We start from the raw sequence: 25,614 nt of genomic DNA on the forward strand, positions 1-25,614 counted from the left end.
TAACTTAGCTCGCTTTTTGAGCTGTTATATACACTGTCTGGAGATTCTTTTCTTCTCTCCCTTCTTATTCCTCCTCCTATATTCTTCATATGTTGAGTGTTTTGTTCTGTGCTCTTTCTAGGAGTGCTCGCATCTAGAGCAGTCCCTGTAAGATGTCCTGTAGAGGTGGTTTGTGGGAAGCAAATTCCCTCAGCTTTAGTTTGTCTGGGAATTGTTTAATCCCACCATCATATTTAAATGATAGTCGTGCGGGATACAGTATCCTTGGTTCAAGGCCCTTCTGTTTCATTGCATTACATATATCATGCCATTCTCTTCTGGCCTGTAAGGTTTCTGTTGAGAAGTCTGATGATAGCCTGATGGGTTTTCCTTTATAGGTGACCTTTTTCTCTCTAGCTGCCTTTAAAACTCTTTCCTTGTTCTTGATCTTTGCCATTTTAATTTTGATGTGTCTTGGTGTTGTCCTCCTTGGATCCTTTCTGTTGGCGGTTCTGTGTATTTCTGTGGTCTGTTCGATTATTTCCTCCCCCAGTTTGGGGAAGTTTTCAGCAATTATTTCTTCCAAGATACTTTCCATCCCTTTTCCTCTCTCTTCTTCTTCTGGTACCCCTAAAATACGGATATTGTTCCTTTTGGATTGGTCACCCAGTTCTCTTAATATTGTTTCATTCCTGTAGATCCTTTTATCTCTCTCTATGTCAGCTTCTATGTGTTCCTGTTCTCTGGTTTCAGTTCCATCAATGGCCTCTTGCATCCTATCCATTCTGCTTATAAACCCTTCCAGAGTTTGTTTCATTTCTGTAATCTCCTTTCTGGCATCTGTGATCTCCCTCTATACTTCATCCTGTATCTCTTGCGTATTTCTCTGCATCTCTATGAGCATGTTTATGATTTTCATTTTGAATTCTTTTTCAGGAAGACTGGTTAGGTCTGTCTCCTTCTCTGGTGTTGTCTCTGTGATCTTCGTCTGCCTGTAGTTTTGCCTTTTCATGGTGATAGGAATAGTTTGCAGAGCTGGAACGAGTGATGCCTGGAAGAACTCTCCTTCTTGTTGGTTTGTGGCCCTCCTCTCCTGGGAGAACAGCGACCTCTAGTGGCTTGTGCTGGGTAGCTGTGCGCAGAGCGGGGCTTCTGCTTCCTGCCCGGCTGCTATGGAGTTTATCTCCGCTGTTGCTGTGGGCGTGGCCTGGCTCGGGCCTATGCTCCAAAGTGGTGGAGTCGCGTTGGAGCAGGAGCTGCTGGGAGGCTATTTATCTCCCTAAGGGGCCTCCCTGCTCCCTGCAGCCCAGGGGATTAGGGTGCCCAGAGATCCCCGGAGTCCCTACCTCTGGATTTAGTGTCCCGCCCTGCCCCTTTAAGACTTCCAAAAAGCACCCGCCAAAACAAAACCACAAAAAAAAAAAAAAAATTTTTTTTAAATTAAAAAAATAAAAAATAAAAGTAAATAAAAAATGGCCACTCGTTTTTCTTCATTCTCCCGCGCCAGCCTCAGGCATCTGCTCACCGGTCTTCCTGCCCTGTTTCCCTAGTATTGGGGTCCGTATCTCTTTAAGATTTCCAAAAAAAAGCGTTTGTGAAAAAAAAAAATTGGCTGCTCACTTTTCTTTTGTTCTCCGGTGCCATCCTCCGATACCCGCTCAACAGTCTTGCTGCCCTGTTTCCCTAGTATTGGGGTCCCTGTCCTTTTAAGGCTTTCAAAAAGCGCTCGCCAAAACAAAACAGCAAAAAAAAAAAAAAAAAAAAAATTGCCGCTTGCTTTTCTTATGTCCTCCGGCGCCAGGCCTCCGGTACCCTCTCACTGTTCTTGCTGCCCTGTTTCCCTAGTATCCAGGGCCTCGCGCACGAACTGTGTCTGTGCTCTGGTGCGCATGGCTGGGGCCTGGTGTTCAGCAGTCCTGGGCTCCGTCTCCCTCCCGCTCTGCCTACTCTTCTCTCGCCGGGAGCTGGGGGGAGGGGCGCTTGGGTCCCACTGTTCCAGGGCTTGTATCTTACCCCCTTTACGAGGCACTGGGTTCTCGCAGGTGTGGATGTGGTCTGGCTGTTGTCCTGTGTCCTCTGGTCTTTATTCTAGGAAGAGTTGTCTTTGTTATTTTTTCATAGATGTATGTGGTTTTGGGAGGAGATTTCTGCTGCTCTACTCACGCCGCCATCTTGGCTCCTCCCCCTTTCCATTATTTCTTTAAGGTTCATTGATGTTGTAGCATGTATCAGAGCTTCATTCCTTTTTATGACTGAGTAATATTCCATTGTATGCACCACTTTTTGTGTACACTCATCTGTGGGTGGACACTTGGGTTCTTTCTTCCTTCTGGCTACTGTGAATAATGCTGATAAGAGCATTGACATACAATTATTTGTTGAAGTCCCTGTTTTCCATTCTTTTGGGTATATATCTAGGATTAGAATTGCTGGGTCATATGGTAGTTCTATATTTAGCTTTTGAGGAACTGCCAAACTATTTTCTACAGTAGCTGCACCATTGTATATCCCCACCAGCAATGTATGAGTATCTCAATTTATCTACATTCTTGGTAGCACTTATTTACCTTTTTTTTTTCATTATAGGCATCCTGGTAGGTTTGAAGTAATACTGTGATTTTGATTTGTATTTCCCTAATGATTAATGATGTTGAGCATCTTTTCATGTGCTTACTGGCTATTTATATGTCTTCTCTGGAGAACTGTCTTTTCAAGTCCTTTGCCCGTTTTTAAATTGTGTTGTCTTTGGGTTGTTGAGTTGTAGGAGTTCTGTATATGTTGTAAATAATAAACATTTACTATATACATGATAGGCAAATTCTCCTGTTCTGTCATTGTCATTTTACTTTCTTGATCATGTCCTTTGATCCACAAAAGCTTTCCATTTTGAAGTCCAGTTTATCTTTTTTTCGTTTGTTGCTTTTGCTGCTATTGTCACAACTAAGAATCCATTTTCAAATCCAAGGTCATGCAGATTTACTCTCATGTTTTCTTATTAGAGTTTTAGTGCTTATATTTAGGTCACTGACCCATATTAACATTTATATATGGTATAAGTACCTACTGCATTCCTTTATATGGTGGGAATCCACTTTCCCAGCAATAGAAGAGACTGTTCTTCATTGAATGGACTTGACATCCTTGTCAATAATCAATTGGCCATAGATGTGTTTATTTCTAGACTTTCAGTTCTATTCCATTGGTCTATCTTTTTGCCAGTACCACTGTAAGCTGGTTTTAATTAATGACATTTACCACGTGAAAATTATTGTGTGTCAAATAACAAAGCTACTAAATATCATAAGCCAAAATAATACTAATAAAAATATAGCCTAAACATAATTATATCAGAATTTGAAAAAAGACAGACTTTTTGTTGGCTGACAATGAGGCTCAAATATGGGTCTGGAAGTAACAAATGATTATATGTGTTCATTACTTGACCATTTATGAAAAGGATTTCACAGTAAAATTGTTCTTTTTTAAAACTAATAATGAAGAATGAAGTCTATCTCCATGTAAAAGTTGGTTTTGTTTTCTTTTGTTGAACTTCAAATAACCATTCACAGATTTCATTTTTAACTGAAATGAAATATTTCCTCCTTGCTCTTGATGCTTGTTAAACATCACAAAAATTCCTTACACATTGGAGGAGAAAAAGATGGCAGCATGAGTAGTGTGGCGGAAATCTCCTCCCAAAGCCACATATATTTTGAAAATACTGCAAATACAACTATTCCTAAAAGAGTGACCAGAGGTAGCAGTACCCCAGCCAGTCTACATCTGGGAGAAGTCAACATCTCATGGAAAAGGGTAAAGTGAAAAGCTGTGACCCAGCAGGACCTGAGCACTCCCCCCACCCCAACTCACTCGCTGGAGGAAAAGAATCAGAGCTGGGAGGGATTGGAAGCACAGGACTGCTAAATAACCAGCACTAGAAATCTACCCTGGGAGCACAGACTCACATTGCATGGTGCTCTGGAGATTAGAGGAGTTGAGGAGCAAGGTCTGAGACTAGGACTGTGAACAGGTTCCCACAACTGACTGCCCTGGGGACAAAAGAAAAGCAGGTGCTTTAAGTCTTAAAGGGGCACGGGTTTTACAGGTGGACAAAATTGTCCTGGCACACTCATCCCAGCAGGCTGGGAACCTTCAGGAGCTTTAGGTGCCCTATCCCCCTTGTTGGCAGTGCAGCCCTGAGGCTCCTCACCACGATAAGCAGCCTGCCTTTCCTTTGTCCATGACTGCACCTGCATGCAAACCAGCTGTCTGCGCCATTGCTGCAGACTGGCAGGAGAGCAGCCCCGCCTACAGCAACCACACAGTTTAATGCAGAAGCTTCTCCCTGCACGAGGCTAACTGGCCCAGACCCAGAGGCTGCTCCCTGCACGTGATTGACCAGCACAGACAGCGGAGACAGGCGCTGAGACCAGGAGCCATGAAGGGGCTTTGTTCTTCTGAGAGAACATGTGCTGCTTGCCTGTGACCCCCGCCAGTGCCCTATGCCATTCCGAGGGCTGCCCTTCCCACATCAGCCTAGGGATTAAACCAGAGGATGCTCCCTGAGTGCGGTTGACCAGCACAGAGAGTGGAGACAGGTGTGGAGACTGGGAGGCACGGAAGGGCTCTGTTCTCACGGCAGAACACACGCCACTTGCCTGCGATCTCCACCAGTGCCCTATGCCATCCTGAGGGTTGCACCACCCACAGCAGCTAAGGGAATTAACCCAGAGGCTCCTCCCTGTGTCCGGTTAACTGGCACAGACAGTGGAGACAGGCATTGATCTGGGAGCCAAAAAAGGGCTTTGACCTTGCAGCAGACACATGCTCCTCTCGTGTGCAACCACTGCCATCACCCTAGGCCATCTCGAGGGCCGCCCTGCCCACGGCAGCTAAGGGGATTAACCAGAGGCTGCTCCCTGTGCACAGTTAACTGACACAAACAGTGAAGACAGGCACAGCGACCGGCAAGCAGGAGGGACAACCACTTGCTGGCAACCACTCCCATTTCTCCAGGACCATGAAAAGGCAGAAGAACCTCGTTTAATCCAAAAATCCTTCAAACACCAGAAAGAGGGCTCGGTGAGACTGAAATCACCAATATTCCTTAAACAGAATTCAAAATAAAAGTCATAAGCATGCTGATGGAGCTAAGAAAAATATTCAAGAGCTAAGGGACGAATTCAGGAGGTAGATAACATAAATGAAACACTGAGGGGATTTAAAAGCAGATTAGATGAGGTAGAGGAAACCATTAATGGAATAGAACCCAGAGAACAGGAATACAGAGAAGCTGAGGCACAGAGAGAAAAAAGGATCTCTAGAAATGAAAGAATATTAAGAGAACTGTGTGACCAATCCAAACGGAACAATATTCGCAATATAGGGGTACCAGAAGAAGAAGAAGAGAGAAAAAGGGATAGAAAGTGTCTTTGAAGAAATAATTGCTGAAAACTTCCCCAATCTGGGGAAGGAAATAGTCTTTCAGGCCATGGAAGTTCACAGATATCCCAACACAAGGGACACAAGGAAGACACCACCAAGACATATAATAATTAAAATGGCAAAGATCAAGTAAGGACAGAGTATTAAAAGCAGCCAGAGAGAGAAAAAAGATCACCTACAAAGGAAAACCCATCAGGCTATCATCACACTTCTCAACAGAAACCTTACGGGCCAGAAGGGAATGGCATGATGTATTTAATGCAATGAAGCAGAAGGGTCTCGAACCAAGAATACTCTATCCAGCAAGATTATCATTTAAATTTGAAGAAGGGATTAAACAATTCCAAGACAAGCAAAAGTTGAGGGAATTTACCTCCCAATAACCATCTCCACCGTGTATTTTAAAGGGACTGCTCTAGATGGAAGTGCTCCTAAGGCTTAAATAGCTGTCACCAGAGAATAAAACCACAGCAAAGAAAGTAGACCAACTAAATACTAACCAAATGCAAAATTAAATCAGCTACCCACAAAGTCAGTCAAGGGATACACAAAGAGTACAGAATATGACACCTAACATATAAAGAGTGGAGGAGGAAGAAAAAGAAGGGAGAGAAAAAAGAATCATCAGACCATGTTTGTAATAGTGTAATTAGTGAGTTAAGGTAGACTGCTAGATAGTGAAGAAGCTCCCCTTGAACCTTTGGTAACCATGAATCCAAAGTCTGCAATGGCAAAAAGTACATATCTATCGATATTCACCATAAATGTAAATGGTCTGAATGCATCAATCAAAAGACACAGTTACAGAATGCATAAAAAAGCAAGACCCATCTATATGCTGCCTACAAGAGACTCACTTCAAACCCAAAGACATACACAGACTAAAAGTGAAGGGATGGAAAAAGATATTTCATGCAAACAATAGGGAGAAAAAGCAAGTGTTGCAGTACTTGTATCAGACAAAATAGACTTCAAAATGAAGAAAGTAACAAGAGATAAAGAAGGACATTACATAATGATAAAGGGGTCAGTCCAACAACAGGATATAACCACTATAAATATCTACATACTCAACACAGGAGCACCTACATATGTGAAACAAATAATAAAATTAAAGGGGGAAGTAGAATGCAATGCATTCATTTTAGGAGACTTCAACACACCACTCACTCTAAAGGACACATCAACCAGGCAGAAAATAAGTAAGGACACAGAGGCACTGAACAACACATTAGAACACATGGACCTAACAGACATCTATAGAACATTCCACCAAAAGCAGCAGGATACACATTCTTCTCAAGTGCGTGCACATGGAATATTTTCCAGAATAGACCACATACTAGGCCATAAAAAGAGCCTCAGCAAATTCAAAAAGACTGAAATTGTACCAACCAACTTCTCAGATCACAAAGGTATAAAACTAGAAATAAATAGTACAAAGAAAACAAAAAAGGCTCACAAACACATGGAGGCTAAACAACATGCTCTTAAATAATCAATGGATCAATGACCAAATTAAAACAGAGATCAAACAGTATATGGAGACAAATGGAAACAACAGTGCAATGCCCCAACTTGTGTGGTTTGCAGCAAAGGCAGTTCTAAGAGGAAAGTATATAGCAATACAGGCTTATTTAAAGAAGGAAGAAAAATCCCAAATGAATAGTCTAAATTCACAATTATTGAAACTGTAAAAAGAACAAATGAGGCCCAAAGTCTGTAGGAGAGACATAATAAAGATTAGAGAAGAAATAAATAAAATTGAGAAGAATAAAACAATAGGAAAAAATTAATGAAACCAAGAGCTGGTTCTTTGAGAAAATAAACAAAATTGATAAACCCCTAACCAGACTTAGCAAGAAAAAAAGACAATCTGCACACATAAACAGAATAAAAAATGTGAAAGGGAAAATCACTAAGGACATCACAGGAATACAAAGAACTATTAGAGAATACTATTATTATGATCATTACTATTATTAGAGAAAAATTATATGCTAACAAACTGGATAACCTAGAAGAAATGGACAACTATCTAGAAAAATACAACCTTCCAAGACTGACCCACAAAGAAAGAGAAAATCTGAACAGAACAATTAGCAGCAATGAAATTGAATTGGTTATCAAAAACTACCCAAGAACAAATCCCCTGAACCAGATGGCTTCACCGCTGAGTTTTATCAGACATTTAGTGAAGACATAATACCAATCCTCTTTAAAGTTTTCCAAAAAACAGAAGAGGATGGAATACTTCCAAATTCACTCTATGAAGCCAGCATCACTCTAGTACCAAAAGCAGGCAAAGACACCACAAAAATGAAAACTACAGACCAATATCCCTGATGAACATAGATGCAAAAATAGTCGACAAAATATTAGCAAACAATTAAAAAATACATTAAGAGGAGTGTATATCATGATGAAGTGGGATTCATCCCAGAGATGCAAGGATGGTACAACATTCGAAAATCCATCAACATCATCCACTCTATCAATAAAAAGGACAAAGATTACATCATCTTCATAGATGCCAAAAAAGCATTCAACAAAATTCAACACGCGTTCATGATAAAAACTCTCAACAAAATGGGTATAGAGGGCAAGTACCTCAACATAATAAAGGCCATATATGACAAACCCACAGCCAACATCATACTCATCAGTGAGAAGCTGAAAGCTTTTCCTCTAAGATCGGGAACAAGACAAGGATGCCCACTGTCCCCGCTTTTATTCACAACTGTATTAAAAAGAATAAAATACCTACGAATAAATCTAACCAAGGAAGTGAAAGACCTATACCCTGAAAACTACAAGACACTCTTGAGAGAAATTAAAGCGGACACTAATAAATGGAAATTCATACCATTCTCTTGGGTGGGAAGAATTAATATTGTCAAAATGGCCATCCTGCCTAAAGCAATCTACAGATTCAATGCAATCCCTACCAAAATACCGCACATTCTTCAATGAACTGGAACAAATAGTTCTATAATTCATATGGAATGGATGGTGACTGTAATGGGGTATGTGGTGGGAACTTGATAATGGGGGGAATCTAGTAACCACAATGTTGCTCATGTGATTGTATGTTATTTTAATGATACCATAATAAAAAAATAAAGGAAAAAAAATTCCTTACAGAAGAAGTTGAAATCTGCAGCCTAATATTCATTTCTTTTCTGTGATTTGCAGGACATGATTTTTTCATAGAACTCCAGAACCTTTTAATGGGCAGATCAGGATATCTCATCTTGAGCATATAATCAGATCTTCCTTCTCAAAGTCAAGTTCTCAGCCTGAGCAGAAGATGAAGAGAAAGCATCCCTCGTTCAGTCTTACACTCTTTTGAAAAGAAGGGAAAATGCCATTAGATTTTGCTATTTCATTTTGTTCGTCTAGGTCAGCAGGACTTGAGATTTGTAATTATCTTTTTTCCTTCTCCAGCCCAAAGCAAGTAGCAATAGGAACAATGTTATGATTTTCTTTTGTCACATGATTTTCTCCCCAAAATCTTGTCACTTTAAGTCAAAATGGCTTTTCTAAGATCTTGCAGAGCATTGCTCAGCTGTTCTATGTATGGGATGCAAATGTTTGCTGAGTTGGCTTGTTTCAGCAGCCATTCTCCATTCTTCCAGCCCTTAGCATAATGTGGCCTGTGGTGTGTGTGGAAGCACTCCTGTAATTCACCTTGCAGCTTGCACACCTGCTGAGACCTCATCATGAGGCCCGAGATTCTTGTGCTTCTTGTCCATGTTTTTATGTCTTTAAAAATTTTTGAGTGAAGATGTTTTTGTTTAGTAAGGTTAATCATTTTTTTTGCTTCAAAGAGAACTCTTCATTTCATCTCCCAGAGCTTTTGATTCTAACATCTCTGTGAAGGAAACACAGTGCTATGAAGTCAGGTTTTATTTTTATTTATTTATTTAAAATAAGAGTGCCGAATCTTCACATGGAGCCACCTGCTGATGGGACATTGTCAGTACAGGTGACAACATGATCCCTCCAAGATAGACCTTTTGTTCCCAGATACGAGGACAAAACATTAAATATCATGTCCTTTGCTGGCTTTGGCAGTACTCTGTATCAAAAAAAGTTTTCTTGATTTTATCACTTAAAAAAATCTTACAACATATATAAATACATAATATATATGTAGAATATAATCTTACAAATATTACAGTTGATGAACTCTGTTGACTCACCAATTTGGATAGGGAAAGTTGTTTTTCTGTTTGTTATATAGGTATTTAACATCACATGACATGTCAGTGTGTTGACTTACTGCTATTGTGCTGCAGAGCTTAGAAGGTTTCCCTCATCTCATAGAAGCATTTTACTCAGCATAATTTTATATTCTGGCCTTTATTAGGATCTCTGTAATTGGGTGGCTTTCCCTTTTCTGGTCAGTAAGTTCTGCTACTATATAACTTGCTACTTCAGCCTTTTCACTGTTTACAATTTTTAAAAACAAAAACTTTATGTTTGCTTGAGATTCCAATAATATCTTTAATTTGTCACATAACTATAATTTGTAGTTAACTCTTTTGAATATTTCTGGAGTCATTGCTGTACTTCTAAAGTTGTTTTACACAGACGTTAAATGGAATACAATCATTAGGATTACCAGCGCATGTATAAAATAATTGATAAGTAGTTTTCACTGTGAAGATGGGGTTTTGTGCCTCTTGTTCACTATTTTAGTGAAATGACTTGCAGAATACAATTCTTCATTACTAATCTTACCAGAATTATGCACTAGCCCTCCTCTTGCAGTTCATCCTCAAAAATTGTCACATTAGATTATCAGGTATACTGAGAAAATACAAATGTTACTATGTAAGATTTAAGAACATAAAAAATAAGTGAGAAAATTACAGAAGTTTCACAATATAGATCCCTTGAAATTTATTTAGTCCATGTTTTGGGACATTTATACAAATAGTAAAGCATTAGGATGGGAGTAACTGGGGTGTAAAGTTTTTTCATTAAGATTAAAATTTCCTTCCAGTTTTTCATTACAATTGTAGAGCTTGTTTGCTCCTCTAGGGCACTTGGCACTGCATAGGAAGGGGGTTAGGGTTGGTAATTTGAAAGAGAAAGGCTGATGTTCATCAGTTTACTTTACCATGCACCCTGTGCCAGACAGGCTTCAGTCATCAAGGCAAAATAATCAGATGAGCATCGCCTTATTGTACACTCACTATCATATAGCTGGTTTCTAACAAACTTGTTAGTTGCCATGATTGCTGCCATTGCTTGGTGCAGAAAAGTAAATAATAAAAGGAAACAAAATTTCTCCCCCAATCATTAGCTCTCAATAGCTTGTGGGCCCCAAGTTGAGAAATGCTGGCCTAGACTCTGGCACCTCTGCATACACTGCTGTAGAACTAAACTTGCCTGTGGAATCAGGTGGCCTTTGCCTAACTTTCTATGATATAATAATTTATAGGAGATATGTATTTGGCCATTCAGGTGACCAAAGTATATTTCTCATATTTCTCACATATACTCACTGTGGTCTACATCCACAGTTCCTAAAAATGCTTCAGAGCCCTAAATGTGAAATGGGTGTCTTGTTATTACAGAAGATGACTTTTGAACCATACCCGAGGGGCTGGTTGCCAAGAGGACCAACCATTGATTAAAGGGTTAGGAATTATAGCTTTCCTTTATCCCCTCAATCTCTGAGGAGGGAAGAGGGAATAAAGGCTGGAGGTTGAATCAGCCAATGGCAGTAACTCAGTCTGTCATGCCTATGTAATTGAAGCCTTCTTAAAAATGAAGAGAACAGCTTTGTAGCTCTTTTCCTTTTCAGAGAGCTTCCATGCTTGGGGAACATGAACACTTGGGGAACATCTACCCAGGTCCCAAACTCTAAGAGGAGAGAAGCTCTTTTGTTCAGTACCTTGTCCTATGCGTCTTTTTATCTGGTTGTTTATTTGTATCCTTTAATAAACTGGTAAGTGTGTTTCCCTGAGTTCTGTGAGGCACTGGAGCAAATTAATTGAACCTAAAGAGCTGGTCCTTGGAACCTCCAGGTCCTTGGAACCTCCAATATGCAGCTGGTTGTTCAGAAGCACAGGCGACAGCCTGGGGCTTGCAACTGGTATCTGAAGTGTAGGGAGTGAGGAACAGCCTTGTGGGACTAAATCCTTGACCTGGGAAATCTGATGCTATCTCTAGGTAGCCTGGGTCAGGATCAAGTCAGGACACTACTGTTGTCCAGGAATTGCTTGGCATTGTATGTTGGGGAACCCTCCCCCTATGTTGGAATTGTGTCTGGAAATCCAAATTTATTTTCATTCTTCTAAATCACAAATGATGAGATTGAGAGAGGTAGATTAAATCACATCTGGAACCCTAGCATCAGAGGAGGTCTAGGAAATGGTTTTTTAAAATAAAGCTTTCAAGCTCCTGTAGTACAGGAAGACACACAAGAAGGAAATTGGGATAGTGTTTGTGTCACTGTATTGCCCATATTGTTGGATTTTTCAAAATGAAGACCTGCTGACTTGTGTAGTAAAGTTTTCTTAAAACAAGTCTTTAAAGTATTTGTTCATTTTAAAATTATTATCTATAATGTGTTGGCACTATTTTAGATATGTGGGAGGCATTTATTGAGCAAAACAGAGATTTCTGCCCTCCTGGAGCTTTAATTCCATTGGCAAGAGATAGTAAACAAAATGCATAGTTAAATGTCTGGTTTACAAGGTGATTGAAAAGAGTCAAATAGTGACCACTGAGATATTAATACTGAACCATGTGATTTGTAATGTGGCATATATCAAGAACATTGGGTTGCTACCCCTTTTTCCTTAAAACCTTCAGGAAATGAAGAAACCCTTTTGGTTGCTGTTGTAGTCATCACTGGTGATAAGCTGGTTAGGGTCTGGGATGAATTTGACTACAGGATTGATATATATGGTATGAGGGGGTATATAGTGAGCATTTGTAAGTTTATATGACTGAACTGATGGTTCCCTTAAAAACTCATTTTGACACATGTTCATATATAATTAGTTATTGAATAGTACAGTTTTGAGACTGTTCAGTTATTTTTTATTCTAGTCACCCTGTATTAGAAGGTGATAAGTGCTCTGAAAAAAGACAATGTAGATTTAGCCACGGGACTGTGGGCATGCTGACAGCATTCATTGTAGGGTTTTGAGCAGTGTGGTGACAAGATTTAGCTAAGGTTTTTTTCCCCTTTTTCTTTCCCCCAAGGTTTTAAAAGGATCAGTGAGGATGTTGTGTTGACAGTGGATTGTAGGAGCAAAAGGTGTAAGGGAGACCTAGTTAGGATTGGCTTGACCATAGTGGTAGATATGGTGAAAGTGAACCAATTCTTGGTATATTTTGAAAGTAGAGTGATCAGGACTCTCTGATGGATTTCATTTAGGAGTCAAGGAGGAAGTTAAGGTTTTGGACTGAGCAATTGGAGAATTGTCTTCACAGTTGGGGAAAGCTGAAGTTAGAGCACACTTGGAAGGGAAGGAGATCAATTTGGATATGTTGAGTTTGTATTGTTAAAGATCCATGTGGAGCGGTTGAGTAGTCATGAGACTGGATGATATCATCCACGAAAAGCCTGCAGTTGGAAAAGGATAAGAAAGGACTCAGCCTTGGGACATTCCAGTAAAGAAGTAGGCAGAAAACAGTATGGCCAAATGAAAATGTTTCCAAGAAGAGGAAGTGGTCAGCTCCATCTGATGCTGCTGATAGGATGAGTAAGATGAAGACTGAGAATTGACAATTGATTGCATTTAGTAACACAGAGGTCACATTGGTGATGACGAGAGCAGCGTTGATGAAGTGATGGAGCAGTGTGGGGATAACGACTGGAGTGTGTTTAAGAGAGACTGGGAAGAGAGGACTTGTTGACAGACTGTGTGAACAACTTTTTGCTTTCAGAAGGGGAGAGAAATGGGACAGTAGCTCAGTGGGGAAATGGGAGCAGGAAAGAGTTTTTCCCTTAAGAGACAGAAATAGCAACATGATTTTATGGTGATGAACATGACCAAATAAAGAGGAATGAGTAGATTATACCTAAATCCCATGGTTAGTTTTTATAGTTACCCCCTTGCATACAGTCTCAACTCCTTTGCCTCTTCCTTGCTTTGGCACACTTGGTTGGCAAAGCCACAAACTTGCTGAAATGCAGCACTCTGTTTTGGTGCCTGCTTCTTCTATTACACCATACTATAATGAGCACAAACTTTCTTAGCAAAGCAGTTTGTCATTTTCTCTGAGGCACTCTAGCCTCAGACTTCAGCAATAAAAAGCGACTGTCAGGGACACACTGGCTTAGCCCTAGGATAGTGGAATTGAGAGCTGGCCCTTTTCCTGGGGACTCTTGAGTTCCAGAAAGCAGAGGTCTTTGAGGTTGTCAATTTCCTTAGTGAAGATTATTTGCCAGGAGTTCTGTGACTGGCTATGAACACCTTCCACAATGGTGAGGCATGGGAATATAGAGAAGTTATTTGTAATTACAAGCTTTAGTTAGCTGTTTAGTAGCTGCCTCCTCTGTTTGTCTTTGGTCTTTCCAAGCCCAGGGTTCCAGGTTTCCTGAGTTCTTCTGGACAGTGCAGTCCTTTCCTCTCCTTTGTTTTCCCTTTTGTCACTGTGGGCTTAAATATAACTTTATTTCTTTACTGTCTACTTTAATATAGTTCTGTGAGGGAGAGGAAGTAGCATCTCTGGTTAAACTATTATTTTGTATTTACTGGAAATTTAAATCATTTCTTAATTGTTGAAGTACAATTGGTGCAACATTAACCTTTTCAACTCTGTCAACTCTAGAAAGAGTCATAGTAAACTCATGAGATGTGCTGTTAATGTAGCTTTAGAGAAAGACCTACCATTCAATAAGTAACTTAATTAACCTGTTTATATCAGGAGCAGTGCTTTTGAAAACATAGAATTTCCTCCCTTTTGGATATGTGATTCTCAATTAATTTGAAAATTGGAAAAAGTTACTTTGACTTTACAGTCATTAAAAAAATAGTCAATTGAAAGAATGGTTAGTGATTTAAAATTTCTTACCAACTTTAAAAATACTTCATGTAATTTTTGTACATAGTTTTAAATGTTTCCTCTTGTGTGTAATTGAGTTAATGAGAACATTGAAAAAAAATCATGTGTCTTTCATTGAAGTAAAAGTTCTTCCTTAATTGAGGAAAAACATCCAGAATACTTATATCTGCTAGATCTATTATGTGTAACAGTTTGAAGTCTTTTCTTTTGCATGTGTGTTTTCATTTGAGTATAGCATTACTAAGTATTGCATAACTAAGTGATTAACTTGTTGAACTGGGAGTAATTTTTTTTGTTTTGCTTTCTAGTGCTGCCATAAAATTCTGCTTCAGTAATCATTAAAATATAAATTAAAAAATACTTAGGGTGTTTTTTGGGTGAATTGTTCCAAAATAAATCAAAACATAATGAAAATTGTGTGAATCAAGATTTAAGGTTTTAAAATGTATACTATGTCCTTTCTAAAGATGAAACAGTATTGATTGAAGGAAACTATGCATTTAAAAATATTGAGATGATGTTATAGAAGGTTTTTACTCTGTGAAACCAATTTGTTACTGTAAAGTGCTCTCTCATGTAGAAATAATCATACATATTTACATGTATTTGCTATGTGAATGGTGGACAGTAAGTAATCATAGGAGGCTGTGGTCAGTTTGAGTATTTTAAGGAATATTAGAACAGGAAGGATAATTTGAACTATCTCAAGAGAAATTAGAAATCTTATCATTAGATTATAAATGATTATGTTAGTTTTTGTAGCTCCCAGGATATTGATAACATTTTTCTGGCTGATTATGGGTAATTTATTAGAAGTCACACATTGCCCCTTGAAGTTAATTACCAGAAGCATGTAAAACTCAAATATTGTCCTGTAGTTTCCAGTGTTATATGTTGCCCATAATAAAAACTTTTAGTTGTGTGGCTTTTATGACATCTACTATATAGAAAACAGAATTGTGTGTTTAGTATCATTACTATTTTTCTTTTAGATTATTTGCGATGGTGAAATGAAGTAACTCAAGATGAGCAAGTTAAAAGTGATATCAGAGAAAAGGTACTGTACCTCTAAATACCAATATGTATGAATTACAGAAATAATACATGAGGTGGTTTTTTGAAGCTCATTACTTAAAAAATACTTACTTTTAAATAATAGTATATTATATTTATATTTTGTTAATATTTATTAATGTTTAACTTTTCAGCTAAGCAGGAGGTAGCAAACTATAAGCAGGAGAGGAGGCAGCAAACTATTACCATGGGCCACATCTGGCCCACCTCTAGTTTTTTTATGGCCCTTGAGCTAAGAATGGTTTTCACATTTCTAAATGGTTGGGGGGAGGAAATAAAAATAATAATATTTTATGACATATGAAAATTATGTGAAATTCACATTTCTGTGTACTTAACATAAGGTTTTGTTGCAACATAGCTATGCTCCGTTACTTTTATTTTGTCTGAACACTTTTGCATTACAATGGCAGAGTTGAATGAGTAGTTGTGACAGACACTGACTGTAAGGCTTTCAGTGCCTAAAATGCATGCAATACATGGGTTTAACTGACCCCTGAGTTAAAGCATCATCTTTATTAAAGCTCTTATGTGCCAATAATTGTCCTTAGCTTTGATTTTACTGTGGATTCTTTCAGTTAAAAGTCAGACAAAGTTGATTGATTCTGTTTTGGAGTTTTCTTAGCTAAATTGCTTAACTATGTTAAGTCTCCGTTTTCTCACCTATAAAATGAGTTTAATAGTAATGCTGTTACTGTAAAGTTGTGAAGACTAAGTATTGTATTGCATGGCCAACTCTGTAAATGACAGCTTATTAATATTGATAATAATCAGAGTATCTGCTTTGAGCAGTGTTGTATGTTGTATTAACATTTTTACAACTTTACATTTACAGGTATGCTTTGATTCTGTTTTATAATGAAAAGTATACACACATTTAAAATTTAGATTTTTTCCTTAGGTTTTCCAGTTATTAATTACTTAATACATTGTAACAAATTTCATTGTTCAATGTTCGTATAGTTTCTATGGGAAAATAATTAGGCATTGTTTGTGTTTTAAAAGGGGGTACTAAGCCTTACTTTTTGGATTAGGTCAAACAAGTAATGCTATTTCTAAGTTATCTAAAATTATTATATTGTTGTTCATAAGAATATGAAGTGATAGTTGGAAAACCTCTGGCCCCTAAGATTGGGTTTCATTTTATTCTCCTGAAATATATTTTATTGGATATTTACTGTTATTTTTGTTGTTTTAAGCAAGCTAAATTGGGATCACTGCAAATGATCTTTATCTAAATAAAGGAAATTATGATTTTCAGTAATACTTATCATACTGCTCTGTGAAGAAAGCTGAATGCAATAAGATAAATTGAGATAGAAAGGGTCAAGGTCTTTCTCCTCCCTTCCTGTGTAGTACAGTGTATCGAGACTGATTGTGTCTGAGAGCTCACAAAAAAATGTCTTCCAGGATCTAAGAAGGGGGGGGAATAAATTTAGGTATTACCTTGAATTTTTTTCTTAACACACTAATTTCCACAGAAAATCTATTATATGCTTTCTGTATCTTCAGAGGCTTCTATAGATGCTCTTTTTGGTTTTTTTTTATAGATTTATTTCTCAGCTATGAGGTATCTCTTAAAATACTCTTATGTATGTAGCTTGGCACTAAATCTGTGACAGTACAAAAGAAACATAAATAAAACACGTAATAATAGAGTGCTTTGCAGAAAATGAGTGTTGAATGTGTTCTGAGAAATGAGCCCTATTCTCCTTTTACACAAAGCTTGCAACCTGATGAAAAGAGAATCTGTGAACAAATGCAGTATGGTGATTTAAGCAGCATCACAGTGAAGTGTTAGACTTCATAGAAGTGAGGCCCGTAGAGTTAGAAAATGAGATTCTCATGTAAGTAGTGTTATTTGTGTGGAAAGCTTGAAGAGGCAAGGCTGGCCTGAGATTTTCTTACTTTATAGCAAATCTGTTAATTTCGCTCAGCAGTATTTTGTAGTTTTCAGTGTAGCAACCTGGTCTTTCAGGTTGTTAGATTTATTCCTGTTTTCCACAAAAATAACAGCTCTTTGGAGGTCCAAAGTAATTTTTACGAGTATAAAAGTATCATGAGGTCAAAAACAGTTGAGAACTTTTGACTTAGCCTATGCTGACTTCTATATAAAAGCTTAAAATGGGACTGAAAATGTGGTTTTATCAGAGTGACCAAACTCTTGTTACTGATTTGGGGGCAGGTTAGCAGTTAGCCACAAATACCTAAAATTCTGGAAGAATATGACCAGAGAAGTTACAAAAAATAATGAATGTAAAATAATTTACATTTAATTGATTTTGTTGAAGGAATTTAAAGGGCAACTTGATTAATTATTGTTGATGCTAGTATATAATTACGTAGTTTAAAATTTTAACAAGATTTTACTGGCTGTGTTTAACAAGTCACTTGGTAGTATTGAGCTAGAATTTATTGTTAAAGAAGGCTTTATTGCATTTAATTATTATATAAGAAGTAGTCAGAGAAATAGTTGTTCTCTTCCTTTTAGAAGAATGTTGTTTTTCAGACTTATGTATTTAAATATTTAACTTTTTCTACAAAAGAATGCTAATGAAATTATTTTTCATTGTCCTTTGATTCATGATGGAGGAGAATAAAGTGTGTTCATTATTTTGAGAGAAACAGTAAAAGTGTGATGAAAGCACAACAATAAAAAATAGTAAAGAAAAAAGTTAAAGAGTTATAAATGAGGAACAAACATTAATGAAATATAATGTGCATTTTGGAAATTAAGCCGTACTTATTTAAAACAAAATCTTATGTTCTTTGAGTCTTGTTTAAGCCTAAATATAGTGTTATGGATATTTTTCTGTCAGATGTTTTTATCTTATTTATGAGGACATCTTTATTACCTGCATTTGATTTGCATTTAAGGTGAAAAAGGTAGTAAAATTTATTTATAATGTGAAGTTATTGTTGCTCTTGCAGTTGTTTGGGAAATTATGTTTTGCAAAGATAATGTCTGTATGTCCTTTGGACTTTGGTGCTATTCCCCAAATTAATGTTTTTAGGAAAATAGCTCTAAGACTGAGTGTAAACTCAAAAGAAGTCAAAATAGGAGGAGACCAGTTTAGTGGAGTAAATATTTGAGTAATAATGTCTTTAAAATATACATTTGAAAATTAACTTGATTTGATGTTTTCACATTGATCATATTTTCAATTCCATGATTTTCTCACTATAAAATATAGTTGACCATTGAACAACATGGGTTTGAATGGCACAGGTTCACTTATACTTGGATTTTTTTTTTCCAGTAAATATGTTGGAACTTTTTGCTGGACATTTGCAACCATTTGAAAAAACATTTTCTCTAGATTACTTTATCATAAGAATATAGTAAATAATACATATACAAAATGTGTATTAATCAACTGTTTATGTTATTGATAAGGCTTCTGGTCAGTAGACTAGAGGGCTATTAGTAGTTATGTCTTTGGGGAGTCTAAAGTTATATGTGGATTTTCAACTGCATGGAGAGTACCCCTAACCCTGCATTGTTCAGGGGTCAACTGTAATTAACATTAACACTTATAAATGGAAGCTCTGAAGGCTGATTTTAGCCTCATTTTGATTCATCTAAAAATAGAGTAAGGCAGGAAAGATACATCCTTTTATTAGTCTATTTGAAATTTTTCTGCTTTACAGTGTAGCTCAAATTGTTCATTGATTAGCTCTATGGCTTTTTTTTGGGCCTTTATTCAGATTTTCCCAAGTCTAAAACTCATTCAGAAAGTAGAGCTGCCCTTTGGTATTTACCCTGTGATTCTTAGTGTCAATAGCCTTCAATTTTTAGAGGTGAGTTGGGGGTGCCTTAGAATATTTTGTTGAGTTTTCATTCTGTATATGAGAAAAGTAGAAATAACGAAATTGACTTCCTTATGTTTTTGATTTCCATTTATTTGCCTGCCTTAAAAAGTTTCATTCATCCATGTGTCTATCATTTGAAAGAGCATGATTCTCAGAAAGGACTCACTTAGATGAAAGGTTTTTTTAAAATAGTGGTATAATTTAATTAAAAGTTTTAGGAGTTACTGACAAACTCTTAATTTGGTATGGAATAGAACATGTGTTATGCTCAGTATATTTGTAAATTTTTTGAATAGCAGATTTTTTTAAATTAGCTACTGGAAAGTCAAGACTTTAAAGAGAAAAATAATTGGTGAAAATTTAGAAATTACCAATTACTAAACTTCAGAATTTTGGTTTCTGTAATGCAAATTTCTCTTAAACCTGGATTATAGAACTGCTTTTAAAGTTATGTTTGCTCCCTAGTATGAAAACCATGGTGTCTGACTTGCCTTGCTCACCAAAACAATCAGGGCTCTTTGGAGAAGAGGTCAATCCCAGGTCAGGAGCACAAAATGTGCTAGATAAGCCTAGAACAGTGGTTCTCAAACTTTTCTTGTCACAGAATCTCTCTGTGCTCTTAAAGTTTTGAGGCCTTGAGAAGTTTTTGTTGATGGAGGTTACTTTATCTATTGATATTTACCATATTATAAATTAAAAGTGAGAAATTTAAAAATATTCACATAATAATAGTGTAAAGAGTTATGGGTTCCAATTCAAGATGGTCTATAGGAGTATCCTGGTCTCATCTCTGTGTATGCTTTGAATCTGCAGCTACATATGGGACAACTTCCTCTGAAAATAATCTAGTAACTGAACAAACTGCTTTGGATCAGGCAAACCAGAGAAAGCCCACAATGAAGCATTTTTTCAGCTCAAAGATGGAGGAATAGGTGGGCACAGTGAGACTCTCCCACATACACATTGAGGAAGCAACTGCATTGAATACAACCAACCCTGAAAATGACCTGAAGACTGCAGAATAGACCATCTACACCTGGCAAAGAAGAGAAGACCACTGAGAAGGGTAAAGGGGCAGAGCCATGATTGATTAGGATCCAAGCCCTTCTCCCACCCCAGCTCACAAGCAGTAGGGAGAGGAAGAGAGCAGGGAGGGGATAAATACTCAGGAATCTGGCACATTTGTCCCTGGAGATCTCTGGGAAGATGAGTTCACATGGCACTGGGCTTTGATGATTAATGGGCTGGACACAAGGGAGAGTTAGAGCACTGTGGGGGGCTGAGATTTCTGTTGCTTGTAGAAGATGGGTGCACTCTGTCAGGCCCTGTGAGAGCCAACACAGAGGCAACAGTTTGAAAGATTTGCTAGACATGGAGAGAGTGCCAGAGGGGTAAGGGTCTGAGGGAGCATTCTCCAAAAAAAGGAATGGCAGATGGATGAAACTTTTGTAGCCTTTCCTAGCCATCCAGCTGGCTGGAAGCTTGCAGGAGTCAGCTCTGAAACTCTCCATCTGCCCCTCTGGCTCAGCCCTGGTATTTCCCTGAGCACTGACACATCAGGCATCCTCAACCCAGCAGCAGTCTGCCACTGCTGGCTTACAGGCAGAGGGTGGCCCTGCCCACAACATATCCTGTAGAAGTGCCTCAAGGCACACAAACGGTACACATAGGCTACCTGTGGAGATCTGCCATTTCTGGCGGACAGGCAGAAAGGTGGGTCTCACACAGTCCACCAACAGCAACCACAGCCCAGATGTAACAGGGAACTGGGCTCTTGTGAGCAAAAGGTTTTTAACCTCTGGGTACCACAGAACACCTACCTCATAAACCCATTACTTTAAATATCAGAAGGCATAGCTGACCTGTTTCTTCAAAGGAAGAAACATAGACCCCCAAACCAAATGAGAAATGTGTTCTAAACAAAAGAACAAGATAGAATATCAGAAGAAGGACTAAATGGAGATTAGCAGTCTTACTGATAAAGAATTCAAAGTAATAGTCATAAAACTGCTCACTGAAATGGGGAAATCAGTGCAGGAGCTCAAAGAGAATTTCAACCAAAAGATAGAAAATATAAAAAGCCATTCAGAGCTGAAGAGTACAATAAATAAAATGAAAAATACAATAGAGGGAATGAACAGTAGGCTGCAGGAGGTAGAGCAGTGGATCAGGGTGATGGAAGATAGAGAAGTCCAGAGTAACCAAGCTGAAGCTGAGAGAAAAAAAGACCTTCTAAAAATGAGAAGATGCTAAGAGAACTCTCTGACCATGTGAAATGAAACAATATTTGCACAGTAGGGGTCCCAGGAGGAGAAGAGTGAGACAAAGGGGTAGAAAGTCTATTTGAAGAAATAATAGCTGAAAACTTCCTCAATCTGGGGAAGGAAATAGATATCCAAGTCCTGGAAGTGCAGAGCGCCCCAAATAAGATGAACCCCAGGAAGACAACACCAGGACACAGTAATTAAAATGGCAAAGACTAAAGATAAAGAGAGAGAGTTTTAAAAGCAGCAAGAGAAAGTCAGACAATTGCTTTTAAGGGAAACTCCATAAGGCTATCAGATTTCTCAAAAACAGGACAGAAGGGAGTAGCATGAAATATTCAAAGTATTGAAGGGGAAAAGTCTACAACCAAGAATCCTCTACCTTGCCAGGTTATCATTCAGAATTGAAGGAGAAATTGAAAGTTTTCCAGATAAGTGAAAGTTAAAAGGACTCACCACCGTTAAACCAGCCTTACAAAATATGTTAAAGGGTCTTCTTTAGGTGGAAATGTGAAGTATAAATATTTTTCATTGGTGCAAATAAACCTACAGTAAAGGAAGTTGGTTACTTACAAAGCAAGTAAAGTTCAAAAAGCAAAAGTAGTAAAATCAACTATATACAAATTATTCAAGGGATACACAAGAAGATGTAGATTATGACATCATATATATAAAATTTGGAAAAGGAGAAAAAATAAAAAAGTAGAACTATTAGAAAGTGTTTGAAATCAAATGACCATCAACTTAATATATTCTGTTATATATTTAAAGCTATAGATGAGCTGTATGTTAACCCAAACCTAAAGCCTATAATAGATACACAAAAAAATAAAAAGAATCCAAGCATGACTCTAAAAAAACACATCAAATCACAAGAGAAGAGTAAAAAAAGATAAGAACAGAGAGGAACTTAGAAATAACCAGAAAACAATTAACAAAATTGCAATAAGTATATACCTATCAATAATTAAGTATAAATGGACTTAATGTACCAATCAAAAGACATAGGGTGGCAGAGTGGATAAAGAAACAAGACTCATCTATATGTAGCCTACAAGACACTTATTTCAGACCTAAAAACATACATGAACTGAAAGTGAAGAGATGGACAAAGATATTTCACAAAAATAAAAGAAAAAAGCAGGAGTAGCAATACTTATTTGTATATAGTTGATTTTACTACTTTTGGTTTTTGAACTTTGCTTGCTTTGTAACCAACTTCCTTTACTGTAGGTTTATTTGCACCAATGAAAAATATTTATACTTAACATTTCCACCTAAAGAAGTCCCTTTGACATATCTTGTAAGGCTGGTTTGAAGTAGATTTTAAAGACAAAGAAAGCAACAATAGACAAGAACGTTATATAATGTTGAAGGGATCAACAAGAGCATATAACAATTGTAAATATTTATCCACCCAACATAGAAATATTAACATACCTAATGGGGGGAATTTACATTACAATAATACTAGGGGATTTTAACACCCCAGTTGGATCAATGGATAGAGCATTCAGACAAAATCAGTTAGGAAACAGTGGCATTGAATGGTACATTAGACCAGATGGACTTGACATATATCTAGAACATTCCATCCAATAGCAGCAGGAGATATATATTCTTCTCAAGTTCGCATGGAACCTTCTCCAGAATAGATCACATTATAGGACATAAAACAAGTCTCAGTAAATTTAAGATGATTGAATTTGTATCAAGCATCTTTTCAGACCCCACTGATATGAAACTAGAAATTAATTACATTAAAAACCCAGACAAAACACGAGACATATGGAGGCTAAACATAATCAATGGATTGATGAACAAATTAAAAGGGAAATCAACAGTTTATGGAGACAAATGAAAACAGAAACACACTGGTTCAAAATATGTGGGATATGGCAAAAGTGGCTCTAAGAGGGAAGGTCATAGCAATACAACCCTACTTCAAGAAACAAGAACAATCCCAAATAAATAATCAAACCTTATGACTAAAGATACTAGAAAAAGAACAAAGCCCAAATTTGTAGGAGAGACACAATAAAGATCAGAGCAGAAATAGAGAATAAAAAGACAATAGAAAAAACAATGAAATCAAGAGCTGGTTCTTTGAAAAGATAAACTAAATAGACAAACCCTTAGACTTACCAAGAAAAAGAGAGGACACAGATAAACATTGCAAATGAAAAGGGAGGAGTTGCAACTGACACCATAGAAATTCAAAGAACTATAAGAGAATTTTATGAAAAATTAGATGCCAATAAACTGCACAACCCTGAGTAAATGGACAAATTCCTAGAAACATACAATCTTCCAAGATTGACCCAGGAAGAAGCAGAATCTGAACAGACCAGTTATCAGCAATGTAATTGGATTTGTTATAAAAAAAACTCCCAACAAACAAAATTCCAGGACCAGATTGCTTCACAGGTGAATTCTACCAAACATTTAAAGAAGAGCTTATACCTAACAATTCATAAAGTATTACAAAAAGTAGAAGAGGAGATAATACTTTGAAATTCATTCTATAAGGCCAGCATTACTCTTAATGCCGAAACCAGACAAAGGCACTACAGAAAGGAAAATTGCAAACCAGTGTCCCTGATGAACATAGATGCAAAAATTCTCAACGAAATTATTAGCAAACTCAATTAAAAAATGTATTGAAAGGATGATCCACCATGACCAAGTGTTGTTTATTCCAGTAATGCAAGGATGGTACAGTATTTGTAAATCAATGAATGTGATAGACTATATTAACAAAAGGAGGGATTGAAAACCACGTGAGCATCTCAATAGATGCTGAAAAAGCATTTGACAAAATTCAACATCCATTCATGATAAAAACTTCCAAAAAATGGATATGAAAGGAACATATGTCAACATAATAAAGGTTACATATGACAGATCCACAGCTAACATCATACTTAATGGTGAAAAGCTGAAAACATTTCCTCTAAGACTCAGAACAAGACAAGAATGTCCACTCTTCCTACTTTAATTCAACATAGTACTGGAAATCCTAGCAATGGCAGTCGGACAAGAAAAAGAAATAAAAGGCACCCAAACTGTAAGGAAGAAGTAAACCTGACATTTTTTACAGATAATATGATAGTGTATAGAGACTATCTTAAAGACTTCCACCATAAAATTATAGAGCTAATAACTGGATTCAGGAAAGTTGTAGGATACAAAAATCAGTTTACAGAGATCTGTTACATTCCTATACACTAACAATGAATTAGCAGAAAGAGAAATCAGGAAAACAATTCCATTTACAACTGCATCAAAAAAAAAATACCTAGGAATAAAACTAACCAAGAGTGTGAGAGACTTGTACTCTGACAACTATAAGATGGTGATGAAAGAAATTGAAGGAGGTACAAATAAATGGAAAGCTCTCTTATGCTTATGGATAGGAAGAATTAATATTGTCAAACTGTCCATCCTGCCCAAAGATATTTACATGTTCAGTGCAATCCTCATCAAAATACCAATGGCATTTTTCAATGAATTAGAGCAAATAATCCTGAAATTTATTTGGAACCACAAAAGACCCCAAATAATTAAGGCAACCTTGAAAAAGAACAAAGCTAGGGATATCATGCTTCCTGATTTTAAGCTATATTACAAAGGTACAGTGATGAAAACTGTATGGTACTGGCACAAGAAAGACATTGATGGAATAAATAGGCCAGAAATAAAGCCAGCATGTATAGTCAATTAATACATGACAGAGGAGTATTCTTGAATACACAACAATGCATAGTATTGGGAAAACTGGACAGCTACATGCAAGAGAATGAAACTGGATCACCATCTAATACCATACACAAAAGTAAAGTCTAGATGGATTAAAGATCTAAATATAAAACATGAAACCATTAAACTCTTAGAAGAAGACATAGGAATCCCTTGAACATCAGCACGAGTAATCTTTTTCTGAATATGTCTCCCTGGGCAAGGGAAACAAAGGCAAAAATAAACAAGGATGATTACATCAAAC

At 37.2% G+C, this 25,614-nt stretch overlaps 1 protein-coding gene across 1 annotated transcript in view; it reads left to right on the forward strand.

Annotated features, from left to right (window-relative positions):
* Positions 1-25,614, forward strand: part of AGTPBP1 (ATP/GTP binding carboxypeptidase 1) — a 204,774-nt gene that overhangs the window by 26,214 nt on the left and 152,946 nt on the right. Inside the window, exon 2 of the mRNA XM_036924836.2 lies at positions 15,453-15,517. Coding sequence (XP_036780731.2) covers positions 15,486-15,517 — 32 coding nt within the window. The 5' untranslated portion in view covers positions 15,453-15,485. The remainder of the gene's footprint in view (positions 1-15,452; positions 15,518-25,614) is intronic.

Source organism: Manis pentadactyla, chromosome 3, assembly GCF_030020395.1.
Source record: "Manis pentadactyla isolate mManPen7 chromosome 3, mManPen7.hap1, whole genome shotgun sequence".
NCBI lineage: Eukaryota > Metazoa > Chordata > Mammalia > Pholidota > Manidae > Manis > Manis pentadactyla.